The 24,939-nt window shown below is 40.9% G+C and overlaps 1 protein-coding gene across 1 annotated transcript in view; it reads right to left on the minus strand.

Annotated features, from left to right (window-relative positions):
• clasp1a (cytoplasmic linker associated protein 1a) overlaps positions 1-24,939 on the minus strand; it is a 139,819-nt gene that overhangs the window by 26,722 nt on the left and 88,158 nt on the right. The window contains exons 13-25 of the mRNA XM_049594919.1: positions 23,845-23,980; positions 22,703-22,773; positions 22,182-22,241; positions 21,501-21,578; positions 21,178-21,345; positions 18,658-18,704; positions 17,241-17,411; positions 15,269-15,292; positions 12,378-12,485; positions 11,023-11,187; positions 7,892-7,996; positions 3,634-3,696; positions 2,739-2,842 (exon numbers count right to left, since the gene is read on the minus strand). Coding sequence (XP_049450876.1) covers positions 2,739-2,842; positions 3,634-3,696; positions 7,892-7,996; positions 11,023-11,187; positions 12,378-12,485; positions 15,269-15,292; positions 17,241-17,411; positions 18,658-18,704; positions 21,178-21,345; positions 21,501-21,578; positions 22,182-22,241; positions 22,703-22,773; positions 23,845-23,980 — 1,300 coding nt within the window. The remainder of the gene's footprint in view (positions 1-2,738; positions 2,843-3,633; positions 3,697-7,891; positions 7,997-11,022; positions 11,188-12,377; positions 12,486-15,268; positions 15,293-17,240; positions 17,412-18,657; positions 18,705-21,177; positions 21,346-21,500; positions 21,579-22,181; positions 22,242-22,702; positions 22,774-23,844; positions 23,981-24,939) is intronic.

Here is a 24,939-nt window from a genome sequence, read left to right on the forward strand (position 1 = left end):
CAAACACACCTCCAGGCTGTGTAAGGGCTATTTGACCAAGAAGGAGAGTGATGGAGTGCTGCGGCAGATGACCTGGCCTCCACAGTCACCGGACCTGAACCCAATCGAGATGGTTTGGGGTGAGCTGGACCGCAGAGTGAAGGCAAAGGGGCCAACAAGTGCTAAACACCTCTGGGAACTCCTTTAAGACTGTTGGAAAACCATTTCAGGTGACTACCTCTTGAAGCTCATGGAGAGAATGCCAAGAGTGTGCAAAGCAGTAATCAGAGCAAAGGGTGGCTATTTTGAAGAAACTAGAATATAAAACATGTTTTCAGTTATTTCACCTTTTTTGTTAAGTACATAACTCCACATGTGTTCATTCATAGTTTTGATGCCTTCAGTGAGAATCTACAATGTAAATAGTCATGAAAATAAAGAAAATGCATTGAATGAGAAGGTGTGTCCAAACTTTTGGCCTGTACTGTATATACACCACTAAACATAATATTTTATTTTATATGGCAGAATTGTACTCCTGCTATTGGAGATGTACCACGCGATGGAATCTTTGCACAGTGGGTATTTAAGATGGTGACTTCATTGTAATGATTAACAGTTTGAGGAAGAGCGTCACGCTCGAAATGTCACGCATAATAAAAATTGCATACGGGAGCTTTTGGTGTGCAGATCGCTTTTGTCTTTTTTCATGCTTTTGATACTTTGTGATCTAGCACCCAACCCAGTGGGCTTCGGGGATGTGCGTGTCCTATTTTTTATCATACTTTTCTAAAGAAAACGAACCAAACACAGGATTTCATGACAACAGATATGTGACTGTAGCATTATTTCAAAAGCTAAACCAACATTAAATCCATCTGCTAACTGTGAAATTTGTTTGCGATCTCGTAATTGATCCTGATAAAGGCCATGTATCACATAATCTATTTATAATAGTGCATACATGTAACACTGGTAACGTGTGCATGTCAGGGAGGGTGTTTTCCCTGATTAAAAAGCTGTTAAGACTGCCATCATTGTGACTGACACTGTGTACTTTGTCTCTTCATTAAGTCCATTAAAAAGTGTGTGACAGTGATCCCATAGAATTAAGCCCCAAATCATTACTGTACAAGATACTTTCTTTTCATCCTGTCTCTGTATTAGTCATTATTCATAACATGCCATTGATTTGCAGTCTAATAACAGCCTCCTTATAATGCTTACAATCAGTTAGTTCTTTATGAGCTCTTTGTGAAACCAGAGAGCATAAATATTAACACTTTAGAAGCATTTAAGTGCAGAAACTTCTGTCAGTCACCAGAATTTGATTGATTGATTTGATTTGTGGGTCCTGATAATACAGGATGACAAACATCAAAACTGACTAATCAATGAGTTACCTGTCAGTTGGCAGAACTTTACGTTTACTCCTCTTTGTTCCCTTGCAAAAAGTCAGTGTGAACAGGAAGGAAACCAAAACTAAAATGCAATAATGTATTATTTTTTCCCTTTGGTGACGACCAAATGAACCAAACTACAGGTGTGAAAGCACCCTAAGTTTAACACGCTCATAGTGGCAAAACCCCCCTAACCAGTGTTCAAAGTCACCTCCAGTTATGCATTCTCACTGGGTTTCTGCAGTTCACCAAAATACATGTAAGTCTTTTCAAGCCCTTTTAAATAAATAATACATTGCAATGTAATGCCGTTTTCAAAGTCATACTGGTCAAAGGACGACAGGTGACCAGTCAGGACAAAATGCCTTTTTAAGTACATGAATTTATTAACACATCACATTTTTGTCTGCTGTACATAAAAATAGATCCTAGTAATATACCTTTAATCATGACTAAACAATTAATGTGACCTAGGTGGCAGATGGATGGATAATGGAAAACATGATATATCAATTTAATCAAAGTTTTTGCAATCATCAACATTTGCCCAATATAAGATGATGAGATTCCAGCCCACTGTGGCTGCAGCAGTGACAGTGTCTGTAGCAGGTCTAATGGTGCTGACTCTACAAAAAAGGATTGAACAGTCTCCTGCGTGCTAAATCCACTGTCAAAACAATCTTGACAACCCACAGAAAAAAATTCAGGCTTTTGTCAACTGAATTTAGGAATTAAGGGCCTATTATGCTCTTTTCCCATTCATACTTGTATTGTTTTAATGGTGAAAAAACCCTTTATTTTCTTAAACTGTCTGTGCTGGAACACCTGTATTCACCCTGTCCAAAACGCTCTGTTTTAGCACCTGTATCTTTAAGCCCTCCTCCTGAAAAAGCCCACTTTGCTCTGGCTGGTCAGTGTTTTTGGGTCTTCTGTATCTCGGGGTCTCTGCACTGCAGCCAGGGAGTGACTGTGTAGTGGCACTTTCTACTGGTAAAAATCACCAATAAAAGCTTCTAAACTAAAATCTTCAGATCTGAACATGTTGCAACATGAATATGATCCAAATATCTGGGAGAAATAAACCACCTGACGTTAGTATGTAGCTACATGTGTATGTAAACACTTGCAGTAGCACACATAACAGGTCCCCTTAAAGACTTTAATACCCTCTAAGGTATTAAAGTCAGGTACAAAGCACTTTTGTACTGACGCCCAACTTTGAAGTTCAGCCAACTAAATCTATACAGAATGTGTCCATGAAAACTTTGCCTTTTCCTTGTTTTAACAACAATGCCCCTCTAAAAATCAAACATATTAAAATATGTCTTTACGGAAGGCAAAATTTTCACAGCATCTTACCAGAGCATCAGCAACTGCTGCCTCCACCTCAGTGCCAGTGTTAAGGACCCTCATGGCATTGACTGATGCAGAGATTCTTGCTTGGTGAATTAAACCATATCGGTCTAGACACAAATTGGGAAAGAAAAAGGTAAAGGAAGATGGTGAGTAAAGCTTAGTAATAAAGTAAAGTAAAGGTGGCTATTGTAACTTACCTGAATGGACAAAAAACAAGGATGCTTTTCTTATTTTTGTAAGCACACAGAGAACATTACTATTTGCTTTGGACACCTTTGAATAAAAAGCAATATACTGTAAGTGAATGACCTGAAAGACCACCAAAGGGAGTCACCAACCACCAAATGTTAAATGAAAAACACAAATAGAGGATGACCAAACTATAAGGCTAAAACAATAAGCATACATTGTAGCTATGCCGTTTCTCGGGGAAATGAAGGATGTAGAGCACCAATGATGCACCAAAGAGGTAGAGCTTAAATACGAACTCATATGTTAAAAATTAAAAACAACAGTGGCACAATTCACAGAGTTCAAAGGATGGCAAACAACAAGTAAAGCTGGGCTAAGTCAGGCTGTAGATCACAATTCCACAAAAATAAAATGAAAAATTGTTGTGATTAATGGACGAGCAAATGAAAACATGATGTTTCCCTTCACATGCTAAACAAATACAACCTGTCCATTCTCACCTTTCCTGTTTGCTAAAATACTCAAAAAAAAAAGCTCAAGGATACTGGGAAGGAGCATAAAGTAATGGAATGATGCTGCCTTCAGTCACATCACTTTACACAACAACAGAAGCATGCTGGTTCGGTAGGCATTATTGCCTCTAACATAGGGAATCGTGGGGTGGGGGGGACCGAGAGGGACCGGGAGGTCTGGGCATGCAGGTCACCTGACTGGCTGTGGGGGTCGGCTGTGGAGAGAGCGCTGGTTGAACGGGAGTGACGTCGGGAGGCTGCAGGGGACAGGAGAATTGGGCAACATCCAGACCAGGGGGTTAGTGACACATAGTACAGGTCTAATACCTAAACCTCTGAGCTAGAGGTAATTTTCACACTGCTGCCTGATTTTGACATGTTTTGGTTTTTTTTTGAAAATAAATGATTAGACTGAAAATAAACAAAGTAGCTTGATATTTACATCAAGTTTTCACTTGCAGAAATGAGTACCATTTTTTGATACACCGATCAGCCAAAATGTTAAAACCACTGACAGGCGAAGTGAATAATATTGATCCTCTTGTTACATTGCAATGTTCTGCCGGGAAACCTTGGGGCTTGGCATTCATGCGGATGCCGCTTGACGTGCTCCACCCACCCAAACACCATTGCAGATCAAGTACACCCCCCTCATGGCATTGGCTCCCCCCCAGAAGGACAATGCGCCATGCCACACTAAAAAAAACTGCTCAGGAATGGACAAAGGAACATCACAGCGCTAAAGGCATCAAACTAGTGGCCTCCAAATTCCCCAAATTCCAATCTGATCAAACATTCGTGGGACATGTGGGCACCCCAGAGGTACCCCTGATCAACAGTGGGGACTCCTTGGATCGGACTTGGTTCTGACCTATTGAGGTCTGGCACCAGGGTGTTGGTAGCAGATCCTTTGAGTCCTGTGGATAGTGAGGTGGGGCATCAGCATGTCCCACAGAAGCCTGATCAGGCTGGCATCCAGGGAATTTAAAGGCCAGGGGCCGTATTCACCAACATTCTGAGAACACTCTCAGAAAGCTCCTAATTTAGCCTCAAACCTTTTAGTAAGGCATGCTAGATTAGAAGTGATTTAGGAAAGTTCTCAGAGCAACTCTCAGGGAGGAAACAGAAACTTTTATATTAGTGAGGAAGTGTGGTTGACCCCGTTGCTAGGTGTGATGCTTTCTCTTTAACAGATGTGATTGGTTTTCAGAGACATACCCTTTTGTGAGCCTGCAAGGTGTGGACACCCAGTGGAATTTAGATGAACTGCTGACTGCGACAGTGTTAGTGTGATCACTGCTGATGGAAGACTGAGATAGACCCAAGTCATCACTGCTGCACTGTTGCATTTTTCCAGTTTTTCTAAGTATCTTAGTGTTGTTATCATTTTATTTCTGTTCGTGGGGCAATGCCTGAGCAGTTTTTGCGGTGTGATATGATGCACTGTCATGCTGTGGGGGCCACTGCCACTGGGGAGTGCTGGTGCCATAAGGGGCTGTACGTGGTCTGTAACGGTGTTCAGGTGGGTGGTGCACATCAGGTGACATGCACAGGAATGTCCGGACCCAATGTTTTTCCCAACAGAAATTGCACTGTAAAAAGAGGGTCAATGTTTTTGACTTCCTCTGTTAGTGGTTTTAATGTCTTGACCAATAGGTGAGAGATTTGAGTTAGCTTTGCAGTGTGAAAAGGGTCACATCTTACTGAATTATACTTGGATATACTGTACAGTAGAATAGGGGGTGGCCCATTGTAAATGACATGTACCTGCATTTCATTCCACACTTTGTACCTCATGACAAATGCATCCAAAACTAAACGTCACCCCTCAGAATAAACTGAGCAATCTGAATTCTGTGAAGACTCTACAGTGTTAAGAAATTACTAACAACTTCACCACTTATACCCTCTTATGCAGAGATTCCACAATACTGTCGTAAAGAAGATCCACCATTACACCAGCTTTGCTTTTCTACACTGACCCAAACAGCGCCAGGTTCCCCAGTGTGTGATTCCAGACAGCCTGCTGCCATTCTATTTTTGCCGACAAAAATTGTGTGATGTTCAACTAGGGATGCACCGAAATGAAAATTTGTGGCCAAAGCCGAAGCCGAAACGCTTGGCCGAATACTGAGTGCCGAATACCGAATGCCGTTGTTTAGTTTTTCATTAGTTTTTGCAGATGAACCCCCTCCAGATTGGTGTTGTCACGGTACCAAAATTGGGACCCACGGTACGATACCAGTGAAAGTATCACGGTTCTGAGTAGTATCACGATACCACAGCGAAAATGAGGCAGATGTGCCTTTTGTCATTTATAAAAAGATAAATCACTTTTCTATAATACATCAATGATATTTCAATGGAATAAATTACTTATTGACTTATTCATACTTCAAAAACGGCATCAATAAGTGATTAACATAGGGGGGATCAAAATAAAATAAATAAATAAGAATCAACCAGCCACCCTCCTCCCCTTCACAAGTAAAGAACAGTCCCTAAAGTGCAGTGAGGTTTGTGGACCGTTACCTGCCACACAGAGAGAAATGTGAACGGCTCGTTTCTCCTCTGACACGTCACATACCTGTGTGCCGCCACGGCTCGGCTGTCCAGGTACTTTTGGGCAGTCATGACGCCAACTTATTCACCTTGAGCCGGGCTTCTCCATCGCCAGTAAGCCGTTATCTTGCGCCGCGGAGCAGTATGGCTGCAGTATTTGACAGGAATACATTCCTGTCTGTGTCTGTGACCCCCGTTCAACCCACAACTGACAGGATTCGCCTTTCGTTTCTGCTGCTGGTTGAAATCTGTACTGGCACAGCGTGCTCCTGAATGATTTCTTTTGCTCGCACAAAACTATTTTTAGTCGCAACTGTCGATATTTTACTCCGTCCGTCGCCACATGCTGTTTGATTGCATCATCAAAACACGCCACTATTATTCGGCCTTGCTTTTCACTTATTCCACAGAATACTGAATGTGTGTTTTTTTGCAATATTCGGCCGAATATATTCAGTTACTGAATATTCGGTGCATCCCTATGTTTAACAAAACAATGTTTGCACCCAGTGTCATTTAACACGTCAAATCGGCTGTTATTACTGTACCTCTGCTGCTGGCTTGACAGTGAAACAACAATGACCCCATTCTGTGATTCAACGTTTTACACAGAATGACGAGGGGGGATAAATGCACAACATTCTCACCTTGAACAGGTTGTGCACAAGGGGCTACAGACTGATGGTCCATAGAAACAACCATAACAACCCTTACAAGAACAATAAACTAGAATTACTGCCTCATGGTCGTATGCCTCTGCAAATGAAGTTACACTAACAGTTTACATCCACGTCTATGAAAACATGAATGCTTCACACAAATCTACCCCCGACAGCACAGAAGATCAATACAATCAGCACAGTTTCAAGGTGGACACCCAAGATTAGTGTCACTAATTCATTATCTGCCCTTCTGTTCCAGAGATGCGAGCTTGAGTAATGGCCAGAAAACTGACCTTTGACCTTGTGGTTATTAAATGTCATCACTTCATCATTTTATTCTATTAGCCATTTGTGTGAATCCTTGTCATAATAAGCATATACATTCTTAAGTTATGGCCAAAAACATGTTTTGTTAGGTCACAGTGACTTTGATCTTTGACCGTTGACAACCAAAATCTAATCAATTCATTTTGAGTCCAAGTAGATGTTTGCGCCAAATTTGAAGAAACTCCCTCAAGGCATTCTATGGATATCACGTTCACATAAGTAGGACAGATGGGTGGTCGGATGGAAGGACAACCTGAAAACATAATGCCTCTGGCCACTGCTATTGCTGTCATGGAAGCATAAAAAGCATTTAATCTATGCTATGCTAACAACAGTGACAGTCCTGCAGCTGATATGCTGTTTTGCAGATCCCTCGACGATACCCTACTGGCTACAGTGTTACGACATCACCAATATGTAACAGCACAAGAGCTAAAGTAGCAGCTACTGTACTGTGCGTAGGTTGAATACTCACTGTAACTACTACTTGCTGTTTCTGTTTCATCTACTTCATTTATACTTAAAATTCCCAACATCTGTACACAGACTCATTTAGAAATTATTGACACACATGAATTCAACTTAATACAAGTCAAGAGTCAAGAAGATACATTTTAATATGGTATTTTGTCAGTAATACCATATAATAATAATAATAATAATAATAATAATGATAAAAAATAGGATTCAGAACAGACACTGGACACAAAAAAGTAATCCTCCCTTAAACCCAGAAAGACACAATTAGTGCATGCACACAGAAAGACAGGCAGAGAGAGAATAACACTACAAAAACACAGACAACAGGAAGGAAGCTCATGTAAGCATCTGCCAAGATTCTGCTGTTAAGACACTCAGTGGGAGAGGCAGTCCGGACAGCTTTTAGCTCAGCGGTACTCACCCAGAGGAGTGAAGCCCCGAGCAGGGCTGGTGTCGCGGCTGCTCTCGCGACTGGTGTCGCGACTGCAACCCTGACTCATGCTGGGACGGGGAATGCGGCTCCGGGCTAGCGTGCGGTAGGGAAGAGCAGCAGGAAGAAGAGCTTTACCACACAGGCTGGCTGTCAGGACAACAAGTTAAGTGGGAATGTCAGTGAGCATTCATGAGGGAATATGGGGGTGAGAGTCGGAAATGAAGAGAAGAAGAGTAGTAGAGGTTATGAAAGAAGAAGACAGAAAGTATAAAGCCCTGCAGACTGTACTGTGCCTTGGGAATGCAATACTCCTAACACCTGACAAAGTCCTGGCTGAAACAACAAACTGGTGCCTTTGCTATTCACAGAACTTTGCTTGTGGTGGTACTAAAATGAGGTTAGCATTAACGACAGGCTATATGGTCAATAAATTAAAATCAGATTTTATTGTCTTGAACACATGGATGTCCTTAACAAATGTCACTGGGCCTCATGCAGCAAGAAATATGCAAACAATTTTTATTTTTGTCCGTATCCATGATTTATATTTATATTTATATTTATTTGTTAGTGCCTATTGATTTCTGGGATTCATTGATGTATTGCTGTATTGATTTTATTGTGTGAAGCACTTTGTGTTGCATTCTGTTTGAATGAAAAGTGCTATATAAATAAAGTTTGTCTGATTGATTGATACCACTGACATCATTATCCAGTGGCCTTGGTGCCCAAAATATGAAGGTAAGCAAAAATGGACTGGAGAGACAAGAAGAAGATAGAGAAGAAATGAAAGTGAAGAGCAAGAAGAGAAACAGAGTCACAGTAAAACAGGCAGATGCAATAACAGCATACTGGGTGAGTGAGATGGTCAAACGCCATACTGCTAGTGAAGGTTAGAGAGTGTGGACACTCCAAAGAGCAACGCAAGCTTCTGTTAACATGTGACAACAATTACATCAGTAAGAAAAGGAGTATAGGGTTTGTAACTTAGATTTAAAAAAACACATCAAACTGTGATAAAAACGGTAGTAACAGAGGAACATGAACAGTACCCTCCCCTTATCGAAACATGGAAACTAGCTGAAAACAGAACAAAAATGAAAAATCTGCAATTAATCAGAAACATTCATCATTTCCTCTTTTTGAATCAACTCTTGAAGGATATCTGACTCTGCCTGACATTTGCATCCAGTGCTGGGATCTGCACAGCTGGATAGCCTCATTGTACTGGGTCCAATGTTAGTTGAACAGCAACAGTAATTTTTTTGTATCAACAGGATTTTACCATGTCTGTGGTTCCAATCTCAGTTTCAAGTAAATAAAAGAGATTACAGCGCCCACAACCACTGCTCTCTCTAAACCAATCACACATCAGAATGGATATGTAAGGGGTGTTCAACTTAAGACAAAACTATGCATGAACACGATGACACAAAAACACTGTTTTCTTTGTCTGTATAAATAATAAGCCGATGGACAATAAGAACCTTTGCTTCCATGTGCAATGTTTATCATCAGAATGCAGGAAATGTGAGTGCTGCAGGGTTTCAAAGGACAAACATGAGTTTATCTCTTTATCAGGAAGTGAAGATAGGAAAGTCCATAATCCTGTGTCAACGTATGCAAGTTAAAATGGGTGGTCAATGATGTGGAGTATGTGAGTGGTCAGTGTGTAACTTATTGCTGAGGCTTGTCACAATGCCTGCGCATTGTAATGGTGTGGATTGGTTTCCAACCATTTTCCTTAAGGGACCCCTTTCCTGTGATTGAGTGAACTGATGACCCCTGACTATGTTCAACATTTTATGGATAGTTTATATTCAATGCATAATAATTACAGTACAGAACAACCGATAAACTGTTCAGTTAACCCAAATGGTGAACTCAGTAACTACAGGGACTTTGTGTAAAACAAGTGATTTCAGAGAATTTTGATTATTGAGTCCTGTGAATATTCTATCAGGCATAAGTTTGTCTGATATCTTAAGAAATATTTTATAGTATTCTCTCTCTCGCTGTATTATGTATTTTTTTTTTTTTTTAATTTTCAACAATCATTCATACTAACAACACTTCTTTTTTTGACTAATTCAGTGTTTTCTTCTCCCTGCACTTGGTCATTGTCACATTAGCTCTTTGGTTGTTTTCACTGTTTACTTTTCTGATGCAGGATGAGGCTGTTTAGCAGAGTGACGGCTCTGTGAATACAGATTGTGTTCAGGTCTTCACTGTGCCCTTATCCCTTGGGATTTTTTGAAGTTTCTATCTTAAACAATAATCTCAACTTTAAAAAAATAATAATTTAGTGTTCTTCACAAAAATGAATGAAATGCTGAGATTAGGCCAACTGTACATATGTGTGTATATGTTATAAAAGTCTTTTCACACTGCTTAAAATCAAGGGGTCTCTCGACCCCTCATGCAGCTTTGGGGACCCTGTACCCCTTTTCGACAGTCATGTGCCGGTTTGACCTTAGCTTGGTTTTGTTTGGTTTGGCCTGTCCACCCAGTGCGGCAGGGATTCGCGTCTTCATTACAACAGGACTACCCGCTTAAAGATGTGTCTTTCACTGGTGATGCTGCATGTGTTTTTCCACAGCAGGGCAGGTAAAAGAAGTTTACCTGTTGGAGGTGAGCTGTTAGCAAAGGTGCAGTAAGAGCCTGCTGTCTGCAGCTCTGAACCTAACATCTCACTGTGGGCAATTTTGCTTTAATCCTTCCTCCCTACAGTATTATTAGGCTTGTCTTTTTTTGAAGAAAAGCTGCTAACAAGTTCTGCTAATTCACTGATAAACATTTAATTTCCTATAGATTCTTCGCAATAAAAATGAACTACAGGAACACTATGAACACTGTGATATATTACATTTTAGTTCCTTGTTTTTCATTCACCATACACTCACAGACAACCTCCTGCTCATGTAGCCGATGGAATCAACTGATCAAATGAACAATGCATTGCTTACACAATAAGCATTCTTCAATTTGGGATGTCAAAGAATTTAAAACTTTAAGAAAGACTAACTATAGAGGTCACAGTAATGACTTTTCCACATTTAAACCACGTAGTCCTGCAGAGCTACAGTAGCTTGTTACTAAAGATGGAGTCCTGGCCTTACCAAGGCCTAGTCGGCTGGGGCTCGTCTCCCGGCTGCAGCCCTGGCTGCGAGGGATCCTGCTGCGCTTGTCTGCTGGCGTGGTGGTGGCTGACATCGTGGCTCGGGGGATCCGGCCGTAGCTGCTGTGGCCAAGAAGCTTACCCGGGGAGCTGGAGCGACTGCCGGCTGTCGGGAGAGAAAAAACAAGCAGACACAAAAACATGTACAGTGGTTAGACAGTACTCAGAGTGGCTGAGACACTGGCTGGGATAAAGGTAAGGGAGTGGTGCAACCTTTAATAACATGCTTGGTCAAATCTCAAAACACTAGCCAAGTGTCAACAGATCCAGGGCTGTGGGGACAGTGCAGCAACACAACAAGTGTGGAATATAAACCCACGTCATATATTTCATGGATTCAGTTATATCTGAAGGTGAATGAATACTATTTTGATGACAATACAGCATGTGGGGCAAACAGAACTTCACAAGAAAATAAATTAGAGTCTACATGAAGAAATACAGATGTAAAAGCCTAGATACACGCACACATACACTGTGAGGGGGGCTGGATCCATGTTGTAACTAACTGTGCTGTGGGAAGACATTTACTATGGTACATACAACACTTCAACAGTGAACACAACAACTACAGAGACAAGAAAATGACTGACGGCAAACATTTCCGGCTCCAAACAGCTTGTCAAACTGTGGGGGAAAAGTAATCAGAAATAAAAGTGTGAATGTGATGGGCGCAGCATGCTACATGTGAAAAGCTATAAGAATGGGACAGCGTGCAAAGTTCTATGTGCTTGGTGGCGAGGGGGGAACGAGGCATCTGGCTTGTGAATGGATGAAGCTGAGGCCTTACCATTGATGGGATTGGCTGATCTGGATCCTGGGTGATGGAAGCAATAGGCAGGACAGGGTGGAGAACGGTCAAAATGAGACAAAAGGGGTTATGTTTATCAAACTTACCCAGCAGGCACTCTGGACATTGTAGCTGGGTACTGATTACTGCCAGATCTCAAGAATACATAGATACCAACATGTACACACACTGTGCATGCATGTGGGCACACTTGCACAAATACACAAGATTTGTGAGGGACTGGAAGTGTTTTCACGGTGCTGTAGCGCATGAAACATCACACACATATACAAGAAACAGCAAAACATCCAGTATGATCTCAAAGCCGATGTATACAGAGATCATACTGAAACATGACAGTGACAGATTGGTATGCAGTATGCACACACATAGCTGTGTAATGCAGAGTGTAACACAGAGTGTGTATAGTGTGACTAAAGACATTCTGACTCTGATTTCAATTCAGCTTCACTGTATGAGAGCCTGTGCGGGATGCATGTACATACGCTGAGACTGGGAGACAACTTTGGCTCGGCTGCGCCCCCTACTGTCCACCACTGAGGTACTGGCTCCACCCACGCTGCCTGAGCTTTGCCTCCTGGTACGAACACGACCTGGATGACAAGGGAGGGAGGGAAGGAAGGCAATGATATTAAATCCACGTGAATGACTTAAAAGTGATCACCCCAACCCTGGACAAAGATGCTGGAGAGGTACAAGTCTGGGGAGACAGAATGAAGAAGACCTGGTTGAGGGGATAGAGCCCCCCTGAAAACACACAGGAGGGAAACAGACAAACCTGGGTCTACTAGTTTGCAGAGAATTCTTAGTGTTAGTTTTAACCTTCAACCAGAGATCAGGATGGTTGTGCTAGCTAAGACACAGAGAAGCACCACTTAAATAACATTTAAGTACTTGTGTCATTTCCCACTTGTGTGCCTTATTGTGATAAAACAAACCATAACAAATGCTGGCAAACTTTTTGACCCAGGTCTGGAGAAAGACAAACATTGACTATCCTTTGCAGCAGCCAGTACCCTATGCTAAACTAGAATTAACTGCTTTGCAGTTGTATGTCAAACCCCTCAAGTTACACTTAAAGTCTGCTTCGATATCTGTGAAAACATGGATGCTTCACACACATCTTCCCCCCAGCAGCACAGAAGATCTATACAATCAGCATAGTTTCAAGGTGGATACCCATAATTAGTGTCACCAATTCAGTATCTGACCAAATGTTCCTGAAATATGATGTTGAATAATGGCCAGAAAAGTGTTTTTGCAGATCATTATGATGTAACAGTGGTGTTGACCTTTGACCTTTTGGACATAAAATGTCATCACTTCATCATTTTATCCTATTAGATATATAAACGATGCAAGGTCTCAGTGACCTTGACCTTTGAACACCAAATTTTAACCAGTACATTGCTGAGTCCAAGTGAAAATGAAATTGAAGAACTTTTCTCAAGGCTTTCTTGAGATATCGTGTTCACGAGAATGACGGACGGTGTTCTTGAGGTTTTACATTCACAAGAATGAGACAGAGGAGGTTACAGTGACCTTGACCGATGACCATCACAATCTGATTAGTTCATTGTTGAGTCCAAGTGAATGTTTGTGCCATATCAGAAGAAATTCCCTCAAGGCGTTCTTGAGATAAAGCATTTACAAGAATGGGACAGATAATCCGTAAACATAATGCCTCTAACCACAACTATCGATGGCGCAGACACATGAAAACCCTGCAAACACGAGAAATACTCTTACATTTAGTCAAATCTCCATAATACTCATTCTTACAATGAGCAGAAAAACATATTTTGAATTTGAAGTTTGGCTTCTGAAAAAAAATTGTCAGCTTCCGGCACTGCTAGCTGCAAGCTAAAAGGCTAGCTTAAGGTTGTAAGGTAGCAATGGAAAATTGACAGAAACCTTTCCCTAAATTGGTGAGTTTCTACTGAGACTGTGCAACATCAAAAATTTATTGTTACATTATACATGCAGGGGGTCTAGAGCTGTTAGTCATATTTAAAGGGGACCCACGCCCATTATCAAAATGTATACATGTAATTCCTATGATTGAAGCCACTCAAATTAAACTCAAATTTGTGATGTCATGACGAATAAAGTCTGGAGCTGCTCCACAGACAATAAATAGGGAAAAATGTTCTAGATGACACTGATTACTAGATGACTAGATAACAAATTCAGAATCCAACAGTATTTTCCCATCATGCAACTCTGTGGGGACATCGACTCAATGGAAGTTTAAATCATTTCACCTATTTTAAATTGAAATAATACATTTGGTGTGTGAATTATATCGTTGTTATCTCTGTTAAAATGGCCATTATTGAAGGAAAGATGAAAAACATCAATATAACAGTTGATTCCAAACTTTTAATTGGCAGTGCAGTACACACGTGTAGGCCAAAAATTACACAAACTTTCACCTCTCACTTCAAAGCACCATTATAAACGTGAGGTGTGATAAAAATGAGCTGTAACTAGCAAGTCCACTGGAGGATTTTATGATGAGTTAAGGGCAAAAGCTATCTCACCTAGACCATCTATTGTAGTAACCTGTTATACAATATGTCAAGAATTGTGGGGAGTGTGACAACAAAAATTACACAGCAAGCTAAAAATAAAAGTCTGCTTGAAGTGGAGAGGAAGTGTTACTGCTGGATCTCACTGTGTGCAATAATATCTTCAAACTTATCGAGATTTAGGCTAAAGGCTTTTTTTTGTTCAGATTATAAAAATTGACAACTAGCTAATTTGACATGTTGGTGACTGAGAAGAGAAAAAAAAGGATCTGTAGAGTGAAACCTTACATGACGTCACAAAACAAATGATATGATTCATAAATTTCATGCCTTATTGTGTACACAGCAGAACAGTCCAAGTCGTTGACCAACCCTGATGATACTCCACATAGCAAAGGATAGTTAAAAGCAAGCTTGGGTAGGATGTCAAACTTGGCATCCATTTAGTTCATGAAACAATGCTGTGCACCATCTGTTACAGTGGCACGATAATTTCTGTGGAGTAAGAAAGAAACCGAGAAACCTTCTCTGTCAACTTTAACAACAACCCTGAAGAGTGGACCAGTAATATCAGACTTGATCGCTGTGTAAGTAACAGAGTTGATGGATACAGTTGTTAGGGTTACAGTAGGAAGAAATCCATGCAGACAGTCCATGCAGTTCCACATAACTGACGACCACTTGGGGGAATAAAGAGAGGAAAAGAGGGCACAGATGAGGAGAGGAAGGATGTAGCCCATGACAGTTGACAAAAAGACACACTCATACAACTTCACTTTCTTGTGTTCTATGCAAGTTGCATAACTACACACACACACACACACACACACACACACACGTCTTACCATCACTTTTACCGGGAGTGCCATCTTTTGGGCATTTAAGAAAGGCGGTGCAGCAGCGAGTGGGAGGAGAGGTATAGAGGAAGACATTAGTAGCAATCGAAGCTGGAACCGGAGTGAGTGGATGAGCAAGGGGCCTCATCATCATTAGTAATGGCCATTATCAAGCTATAGGGACTCATTGAAGAGGAACATGATAGGGAAAAAAGTTTCTGTATGGCCTAAAGGATGACAGTAAATTTTATATCTATTGGCAGGAGATGGCTTAAACATTCCCCAACTGCTTACAATGTTGTGAAAACAGCCTTAAAAAGCGTCTAGGGTTTTTAATCACACTAGGAGGCCATTTAGCCTCATCACATCGATTTGTCAAAAATGACAACACAGGATTTAAACAGTTCCTGCTGACAGAACAGTCTAATGACAACCTCAGCAGTCATTAATAACCCTAGTCAGGCCCATAAAAGCCAGTGACTACAGGAGAAAATGTCTTAATACTTCATGATGATGGGAGACTGAGCGCTTGAGGGGACCTCTGAAAAATGAGTTTGTTAACTAAGCTTCGCTAAAACATTGTAGACAGTGCTGTAGATATTTATACCAGAGTAAGGAGCCATGCACACCAAGAACAATAACAAACAATAACTGTAAATACATTAGGACTGTCCCCTGAAAGTATGTTGCTATCTACATATTCTTGAATGGTCAGTCAGAGACCCCTGGGTCAGCTAAGATCCTTCACGTTGAGCAGTTTTTTTTTTCCCCCCTTTTTGATTATTTCCTGTCAGTCAGTGTTCAGTGTGCTTCTGAGGATGTTTCAGTCCCCAGTTTTAGCTGCCGAGTTCCTGCTCTATGCTTTTTACGCTGCTCTCCCATACAGGCAGCTGCGGACCCAGACTCAGGGTGAGTCTTAGTTAGACGGAGACAGCTGCCATTAGGAACAGAGGCTTTGCCCTGTCAGGCTCTGAGATAACATTATCTTCTGCTAGGTCTGGGCAATATGGCTTCAAAATAATATTGTGATATCTTCAGGCTATATTGTGATACACAATATATATCTCGATATTTTGAAATTTCCTCTAAACTACTGTCGACTACTAAATCACTAAATTATTAAATAAACTACGGTTCAGTGATAATACAATGTTCGCAATACAGTCATTTTACATTTCCTACTTGTGATACATCAAGTATAATCAATATATCTCCCACCCCTGTCCTCTGCCTGCTGTTTAGAGGGCAGCAATGTCAACCAATACAGTCTCTGGCTTTTGTTTGATAACTAGTATTGACAAAGAATGTTTAAGTTTCTGATCCGTTGTTAGCATTGTTAGCTTGAAAGGCTAACTTCGCTCGTTTACAATATTATGTGAACGTCACTGTCCATCTTCCACTGAAAGTCTCCAACTCTGTTTGGGAAAAAAAAGCAATGAATAGTCATGTTGAATAGCCAAATCCTATTCAACTGACATAATTCTGAGTCGGGTACACCCCTAAAATAGATCGTATTAAATCTTGTTAACTCAAGTGGATGGCAGAGTCCAAACCAACGATAGTGGTGAACAATATTATACGGATTTCTTTCAGAACAAGAAAACCACTGACACCAAAATAAAATCTGAATTTAAAAGGCAAAACAGCTGAAACACACAGTGTATGCTTGGTGCCACTGTTCACAGGTTATTGGTCATCAGTGTTGATGCTCACATTATTATCGTTATTATTTGTTCTTGGTGTTTATGGTCCATAAATCTCTCAGATACAACACTGCAGTGTTTGTTCTGAGCAGTTCTGTCTTTTATATAACTCAAAGTGAGCAAAACTGTAGCTGTATTTGGCCAAGACTTTCATCTTGTTTCTAGTTTGCTTGTGCAGCTTGGACAAAATAAGATTTGTTTTTGTATGGTAAGAACTACCATAGAGAGGTTTGTTTTTCTGCTTTTACAATGTTACATGAAGATGACAGATGGATTACCTAATGAGGCATAGGATCCTGGAGGAAGGGCAGCTGCAGAGCTGAACGGCGAGGAGGCAGGGACGGTGGACAGACGTGACTTGGCACTGGAGGCGGCGTTCACATCGATGTCACTACGGGAACGCTGGAGAGAACCTGGTGTAGTAGACACCCTGGTGCTCACCAGCTTACCTGTAACAGCACAGAATTGACAAGTATATGGTCTCAGAGGCTGTTTACATGTGCTGTATCACAAAAAACTTTTCAGGAATGGTCCAAGGAACTCAACAAAGACCCAAAGGTATTGACCTGGCCTCCGAATTCCCCAGTTCCTAATCTGATCAAATCTGATCATGATCTGATATGTCAGTGCTCCAGAGGTACCCCCGTTCCACAGAGGGGCCTCCTTGGATTAGACTTGGCTCTGACCTGTCAAGGCATTGTTTACTTCGATTTCTTATTTTGTCATGATTATTTTAAACAGTTCTATATCTCTTTCCTGACTCTAGACCAGTGGTTCTTAACCAGGGGTCCTTGAGAAAGTTGCCAGAATTGATGAGGAATCATGTATTTTCACTATTTAATTTACTATAAGAGTGAGCCCAGTGAGAGTAAGAGTCATAAATGTGACTATTTTGGTTATAGGTTTCACTTCTTCCATGGTTATCTCCTCAACTGAAGTTGGCAAAGACAAAATTTCGGTCTTAATCCTATCTAGCAACCAAAATCTTTTCAGATGGAGGTTCCTAAAGCATAAATTTTATTAAATGGGAGTCTGTGACCTATTGTGTATCAATTTAGAGGTCCTTGACACAAAAAAGATTGAGAACCACTGCTTTAGGGGTAGTACACATGCCACATTGTATTCTACCCTTAAAATTTATTGTTTTTAATGTAGTCAATTTTTTCAGCATTAAGAATGCAGCAGCGCACGCCGTATCAGTCTGTGGTAAATATGGAGAAGAAGCTAATAATTTTAATGCTGCCAGAGCTTTACATCTGTCCCACGAATAATAGGCCAACACACAAACAGCACCTCTGCACTCAGGATTTCAGGTAAGTAGGCTATGATATGGTGCTTCTTAAGGTTGCATAGCAACCTCAGACACAACAAAAGGCGAAAAAAGGCACAAGAGTAGCACCCAGCGCCTGACCAAGCGTTTTCCAGGCGGTTAAAGACACAACATGTGTGCAGCCCTTTACACTGCTTCTTTTATTGCTGTATTGCATATGAATTTCCCAGTAAAGTTTTCTCTTATCTCATCTCATCTTAACCACTAACCTATAGATTAGTGTAGCTGATGTCAGAATGGGTATAATAAGGTTTTAATCAAGGGAGCTTCATTCTACGCTATTGCCTAACTGTATACAGTATAACTGTCACTTCTGGAGAAAGCCGTACATCAAGGAATAGAAATTGACTTATGAAGTAGCTTACTCCTTGTTATGCTCCCTCCAATGACACTCTTCACAGACAATGGCCGGCTGAAAAACAGAAGAAGAGCGAGACACTTTTTAGACTTTATGTACATCACATTCAGTGCAAAGAGATTGTATAAAATTAATCTAAGATTGTATATAAAATGTAAATGTATGGACTCATTGTACTGAAAGGCACTTTAAAGAAAAATAATAATGACAAATGGGCCGTGTACATTATGTTCCCATACAGCAAGTGCTGCACGTTAGCAACCTTCTCACAGGAACATTAGCCTCCTGTAAGACAGAAAAATATTAGCTCACCCCCCTCAAACACACACACACACACACACACACACACACACACACACTGATGACCACTACAGCTACAGTCCTGATGGATTGACTATGAGGTCATTAGTCAACACGCTCCACGGGGAATCTACAAACTGGGTAAATGATGCCAATCGATTCAAGACTGTGTGCATGTGGCAGTGTGTGAGAGCACTCACCCGTCTGCTGCCCATCTGAAAATAATTAGGGCCCGAGCAGGTCACAGACCTGCGAGGTTTCTATTGTTTTTCTCCTGATTATCTATTTTTTTTTTCTTCTGCCAAAATGATCGCATTTCTCACTGCATGAACATACCCCAAAACTCACCAAAGTTGGAATATAAGTCACACTTGGCGAAAAATTTTATAATCTATTGTCCTCCTGAATTTCCACCACTAGGTGGCGCTATTATTAAGGAAAGTGCGTTTTGGCTCATAATTCCCATATACTTTGTCGCACATTCAAAAACCTTATATCCACGCATTCAGTGAATTGTGCTGAATCTTGTGATATAGGCCACGCCCATTTCTACCTACGTTTTTTTTTCTGCAAATTCGCAAAATGTCGCAAACATACTTTTTCTAACTCCTCCTAGGCACTTTCACCGATTTGCACGAAACTTTGCACACAGCATTTGTGGAGTCTCCTGACAAAAAGTTATTAAAAGAATTTCGATATTCCAAAGAATACTGAAGTTATTAAATAGCAACTTCCTGCAGATTTAGTACAAAACAGGAAGTGTTGCATATCTCCACATTGGTGTGTCCGAATGACATGAAACTCAATTTACTACTTCCCCATGAGGCCCTGAGGCTCAGTGCAAAATTTTGGGTGATGACCACAAGATGGCGCTCTTTAAATTGAAGTATTTTATATCTCAACATCGGTTGGGCAGATTAACACGAAACTTGGTATAATTATTGTCAATGCCCTCCTGAGGATATCTGACGAAGGACTTACCGATTCACCACTAGGTGGCGCTCTGGTGGCCGTCTAATTTAATATTTGGCACTGTGCCAACACCATAAACTCATGGAAATAAAATTGATAGGGAATTGATAGGGGTGGTAAAGACTGGCCCCTGTAACTCACATGTCAAAAATGACCAGCAGGTGGCGCTATTTTCAACGCAAAAGCGTTTTTGGCTAATAACTCCCACATACACACTCCCACATGCTGCACATTGTTAAACCTTCTATTTACATGTTCTCTGAATTGAGCTAATTGTGTGGTGTAAGCCACGCCCACTTTCGCGGTAACTTTCCATTCGCTAAATCGCGACAAATGAAAAACGTACTTTTTTGAACTCCTCCTAGGCGATCTAACTGATTTGCACCAAACTTTGCATGTAGCATCTGTGGACCCTCCTGACAAAAAGTTATTAAAAGAATTTTGATCGTCCAAAAAACGGCCAAAATATAAAACAACAAATTCCTGCACATTGTTTTCAAAACAGACAGTCTTTCATATCTTGACCAAATACAGTCAGATTACCACAACACTTTTGCTAATTGTGTTGCATGGCCCGATGAGGGTTTGTGCAAAATGCGGTGCAAATCGGCTAATAGGTGGCATTCTGGTGGCAGTCTAATTAGTGTGAACAGAAGTAAATTGGAAAATCTTCAAATCCTCTTCAAAACTCATCGACTTTCAACCTCTTCTTGTCCCTCATACTTTGAGCTAGAGACACCATGTCAGCTTTTAAAGAGTCAGAAGACCTTGAACTATTGGGCATGTATTCAGCTTCTACTTTTTGGAAAAATACATACGTGGGTTGGGTGCCAACCTGTATACTGGAAATGTAAGTAAGAGATAACGTTTATTTTTTTTTTTATTACAGCTGACAAGACATCTAGGTGCACAACCCCTGACGGCAGCATGCCCCAACACGCGTGGACTGCGAGGGCCCGTTCAGCGCTGCTTGCAGCTTCAATTACCAATGTTTTTACAATCATGTTCAATAAGACAGATGCATTAGTGGTTTCCTCCAGTCAATTGCAGCAAAGAGATGTGCAAAAGCTTTAAGAAAAAGGCAGAAGGCAGGATGACAAAGAACAACAGATAACAGAGAGTGGGGTGGAAGGAGGTGAAATCTCAAAACCAACGAAAGCAGGACAGTAAAGACAGAACATAGGGAATAGGGATGGGATGGGAAGATAAGGGTGAAGAAAGGGTAAGGACAGAGGGAGGGCATTATGGTTCTTACTTAAGACTCTCCTGGGAAGACGATGAGGAGCGGTCAGACTGGGGTAGAGACACGATGCTGTCAGAGCTCTTCAGGTGAGACTGGAGGGCCTTCTGATAGGTGGACTCCAGCGCCTGGAACAGATGCTCTGCCTCCCGGCTGTAGTGACCATGGAAACCCCAATAGCATCTACAGGTGAGGGCGAGGAAAAGCAGAGTATGAAGGCAGATTTTAAACTTATCTCAAGTCAAAATTGGTGAATATTTGGTTTCTCATGATACAAAAGACATAGCAAGGTTCACCAAAAGGATAAAATAAGCCTGTTAGGATGCAGTGACACTTACTTTCTTGCAATGGATCTGGCCTCAGAGTCAGCATCGTGTATGCCTTTCTTGATGGTCTCAGTCAGAACAGCCACATGTCTGGGGTAGTAGGGGAACATGATGAGGAGGACACAAGCAGTTAAACCCAAGATCAAGGTGAAACCAGGAAGTATAGGCAGACAATTCTTGTAACCTTAGAGCTCAAATGCTAAACTATGAAAAGTCCTGCAGTGTATCTCTCTTCTCTCTCTTTTTCTGTCTCCTCCACCTTTTATTCCTCCGGTGGTCCACAGGCAATGTGGCCACTCACAGGGTTTTTCACACGCTTTTTAAAGTCTCTGATGCGGTTGTCATGTTTACAGTGATGGAGAGTCGCCTTATCGCTGTGGGTCTTGTTGATGACGGTTTTCTTAGGACTCATCAATTTAATGGGCCTCATCAGTGGTGCATCCAACCCACACTTAACTAACTCAAATGCTAGCGAACTCAAATGTCATCATGTGAGAGGAGGAAGAATAAGAGGCTGTTACTTCACTTCAAATAAACACCCACAAACCCAAAAGCTCGAACTTTGCTCTGCCCAGACACACACATATGTTACAACACTTTATCCATTTGGCATACACAAGTGGCACACTTGCCTAGCATTTTTGTGGATTTGGAGGAAAGCAGATATTTTCCAACTCACAAGATACAACTTACCTTTCCAGTGTATTAGTGTGCCACTCTTGTAACATGAGGTCTAGGAACTCATAACAGCGTCTGGAGTGGGGACAAGGTAACACCATGACAAAGGAACAAAAACTTGTGAAGAGCTCTACAACAAAAAAAAAAAAACACACTAAAAAAAACACTTACTGTACATGCAACGTATAACAATATATCAATTGAAGCAACTGCAACACAAATTAAGCAATAAAACAATATAAAATAAAACCAGAACCTGCCTGTCATTTTAAGGAGAGAATTTCAAAGACAGAATGGTTTCTTTAAACTACATAAGAAATTAAATGTAACATAATGAATACTCGAAATGTATTTATATTCTATACTGTATATCCAACACTTTATTGGAAAAAATAGTGCTTGATATAAATAACATCTTGCTCATTCTTGAGAAGAAATAATAAATAATAAATTCTGAAGTGTTTTACTTCTGTCCTGCAGTATCTGTATGAACAGATGCCCTTTTTCATTTAGTATCAGGATTAACGTCCTCTTACCGTCTGACTGCTACTGATTTGGAGGTGCAGTTACTGGTGATTATGGGGATGAGGCGCGGGTAGTGTGTGTGCTGGAAGAGAAAGACAAAAACATAAGGTGTATTTCAAAAGTCCAAATGTAATGTGTCACTATGTATAGTTAAAATTATCATTTCATTCTCACATGATGATGCTTTTGTGGTCTAGTTGTATATATGACAGCAGCATAACTGTCTCAGATGACTGTAGGCTCTACTCAAATGACCTATACTGCATGATGCTAGTGCATTTAACGTCCTACCAGTTTTGTTGGTAAGCGAGGCATAATTAAAGCACAAAGCAAGGCGCAAGGGGCAAAGGGGTTGTATTTAGTTCCTTAATTAATTGATTAATAAAATAATTAGGTGTGTTTTGGGCAAACATGAATTCAACCAGTCACAGTGTCTTCTCCCATTCTTTTTAAAAGTCAGCCTACACAGGTCGTCGGTGGCTTAGTGGATAGAGCAGGCACCCCATGTACAAGGCTGTTGCCGCAGCGGCCCGGGTTCGAGTCCAGCCTGTGGCCCTTTGCTGCATGTTATCCCCTCTCTCTCTCCCCCTCTCACACTTGACTGTCCTGTCCATTACAGGCAAAAATGCCCAAAAAAAATCTTAAAAAAAAAAAAAAAAAAAAAGTCAGCCTACACCTGGCACATGACGGATTCTGCAAAGTGGAGAAGCCAGTTGTTTTCTGCTGAGAGTAATGCAGTAAGAGCAGTAATGTTACTGTAGCAAATATCGTGGGACATTTAAGCATCAAACCTGTACTCATAAACTTGACAGAGGGAACAAAACAAAACTTTTAGCCTCTAAAATAATCAATGAAGTTACACTGCTCCTCGTGCGAAACTGTGCACAATATCTCTCTTAATGTGCAGTCTGGCAGCGGCTCTGCTCTCTCCTATGTTCACATTTTACAGAATGTAATCAATATTTTCCTCTTTAATAATATATTATTTCACCCACCCACCACCCATCCACATGTTCCTGTGTGTGTAACAACCAGAAAATACTGGGGGTTTTTTTTGCTCAAAGGCACAATTGCTTTCTGCTGCCTCAAAAAAGCAATACGCCAAACAGTACACCTGACTAACCACATCAACTCCCCACTCTGGGTGTCTTACCCTGAGGATGAGGCGGATGGTGGCCACCCCAGAGGTGGCCATGACTTTGGCACTGTTGGGCACGAGGTTCAGCAGTGTGGGCATGACGCTCTCTGCTCCATGGTCAAACTTGTTACCCAGTATTGATGACAAATGTCTGGCAGGGAGAGAACGAGGGAAGGACAAAGTGTTAAAGAACATGTGTAAACGCCATCATCATGGTGATGTGTCATTGTTCTGTTTCACAACATGAAGAGGATTGTGGCAGGTGTGTTACAAGTACAACTCCTCAAATTACTTTGCTGTAATGTGTTAAAGTTGATTTCACTTTCTGCATTTTAACTAAGGGGTAAAATGCAGAGAGTAAGAAAATAACTTTTGGAAAAGAAATCAGAGAGAGGCAGAGGGCATATGTAAGTTAATGAGATAGCTGTTGCTTTTTGGTGAGACACAAAAGAGAGAAACTGAGAGAAAGAGAAAACGAAAGAAATAGTTAATACTAAAAATCAAGTAAGTATATCTGGGTTGAAACGGTCCAAAAACTGAAGAAAAATTCATTATGCAGTCTGCCACAGCTGGGGAATGTGTGGATTAAAAGGCAAACTGTGGTGACATTACAAGGATGATAGGATACATGTAACTCCAATCTATTCATCAACCTGCTGCTCTTTGCATGCATCTCTGCTCTGTTGCACCTCATCAGGGTTGGATTATAATTTGGATGACGAATGTTTTGGGGTTTTTGGCACACTGCTCGTTTCATATCCGAGCAGGGCACATGTTCATTAGCTTAAAGATGTGGAAAGAACATATTTGAGCATTTCTCTGGCAAAGCCTAATGAGTTAGAGATTCGAGTTAATGTCACTGCTGCCAATCAAATCCATTAAGACTGCCCTGGCAAGGCAACTGATGCTGATCCACTAATTAAAACTGAATGACTCTCCAATTAAAACACAAATGACAACTAAAGTTTTTCACTGCATTAACCTGTCCTCTTGTCCTCTTTTTTTTTTTTAAGTCAATCAATGTTGACATGTAACAAACAACATCTTTGTTCTGTGCTCTCACTTAGAGGTTGTTAATGTGGAAATGTTGTATAATAATTGCCCAACCTT

The sequence above is a fragment of the Epinephelus fuscoguttatus genome, linkage group LG13 (assembly GCF_011397635.1).
Source record: "Epinephelus fuscoguttatus linkage group LG13, E.fuscoguttatus.final_Chr_v1".
NCBI classification, from domain to species: domain Eukaryota; kingdom Metazoa; phylum Chordata; class Actinopteri; order Perciformes; family Serranidae; genus Epinephelus; species Epinephelus fuscoguttatus.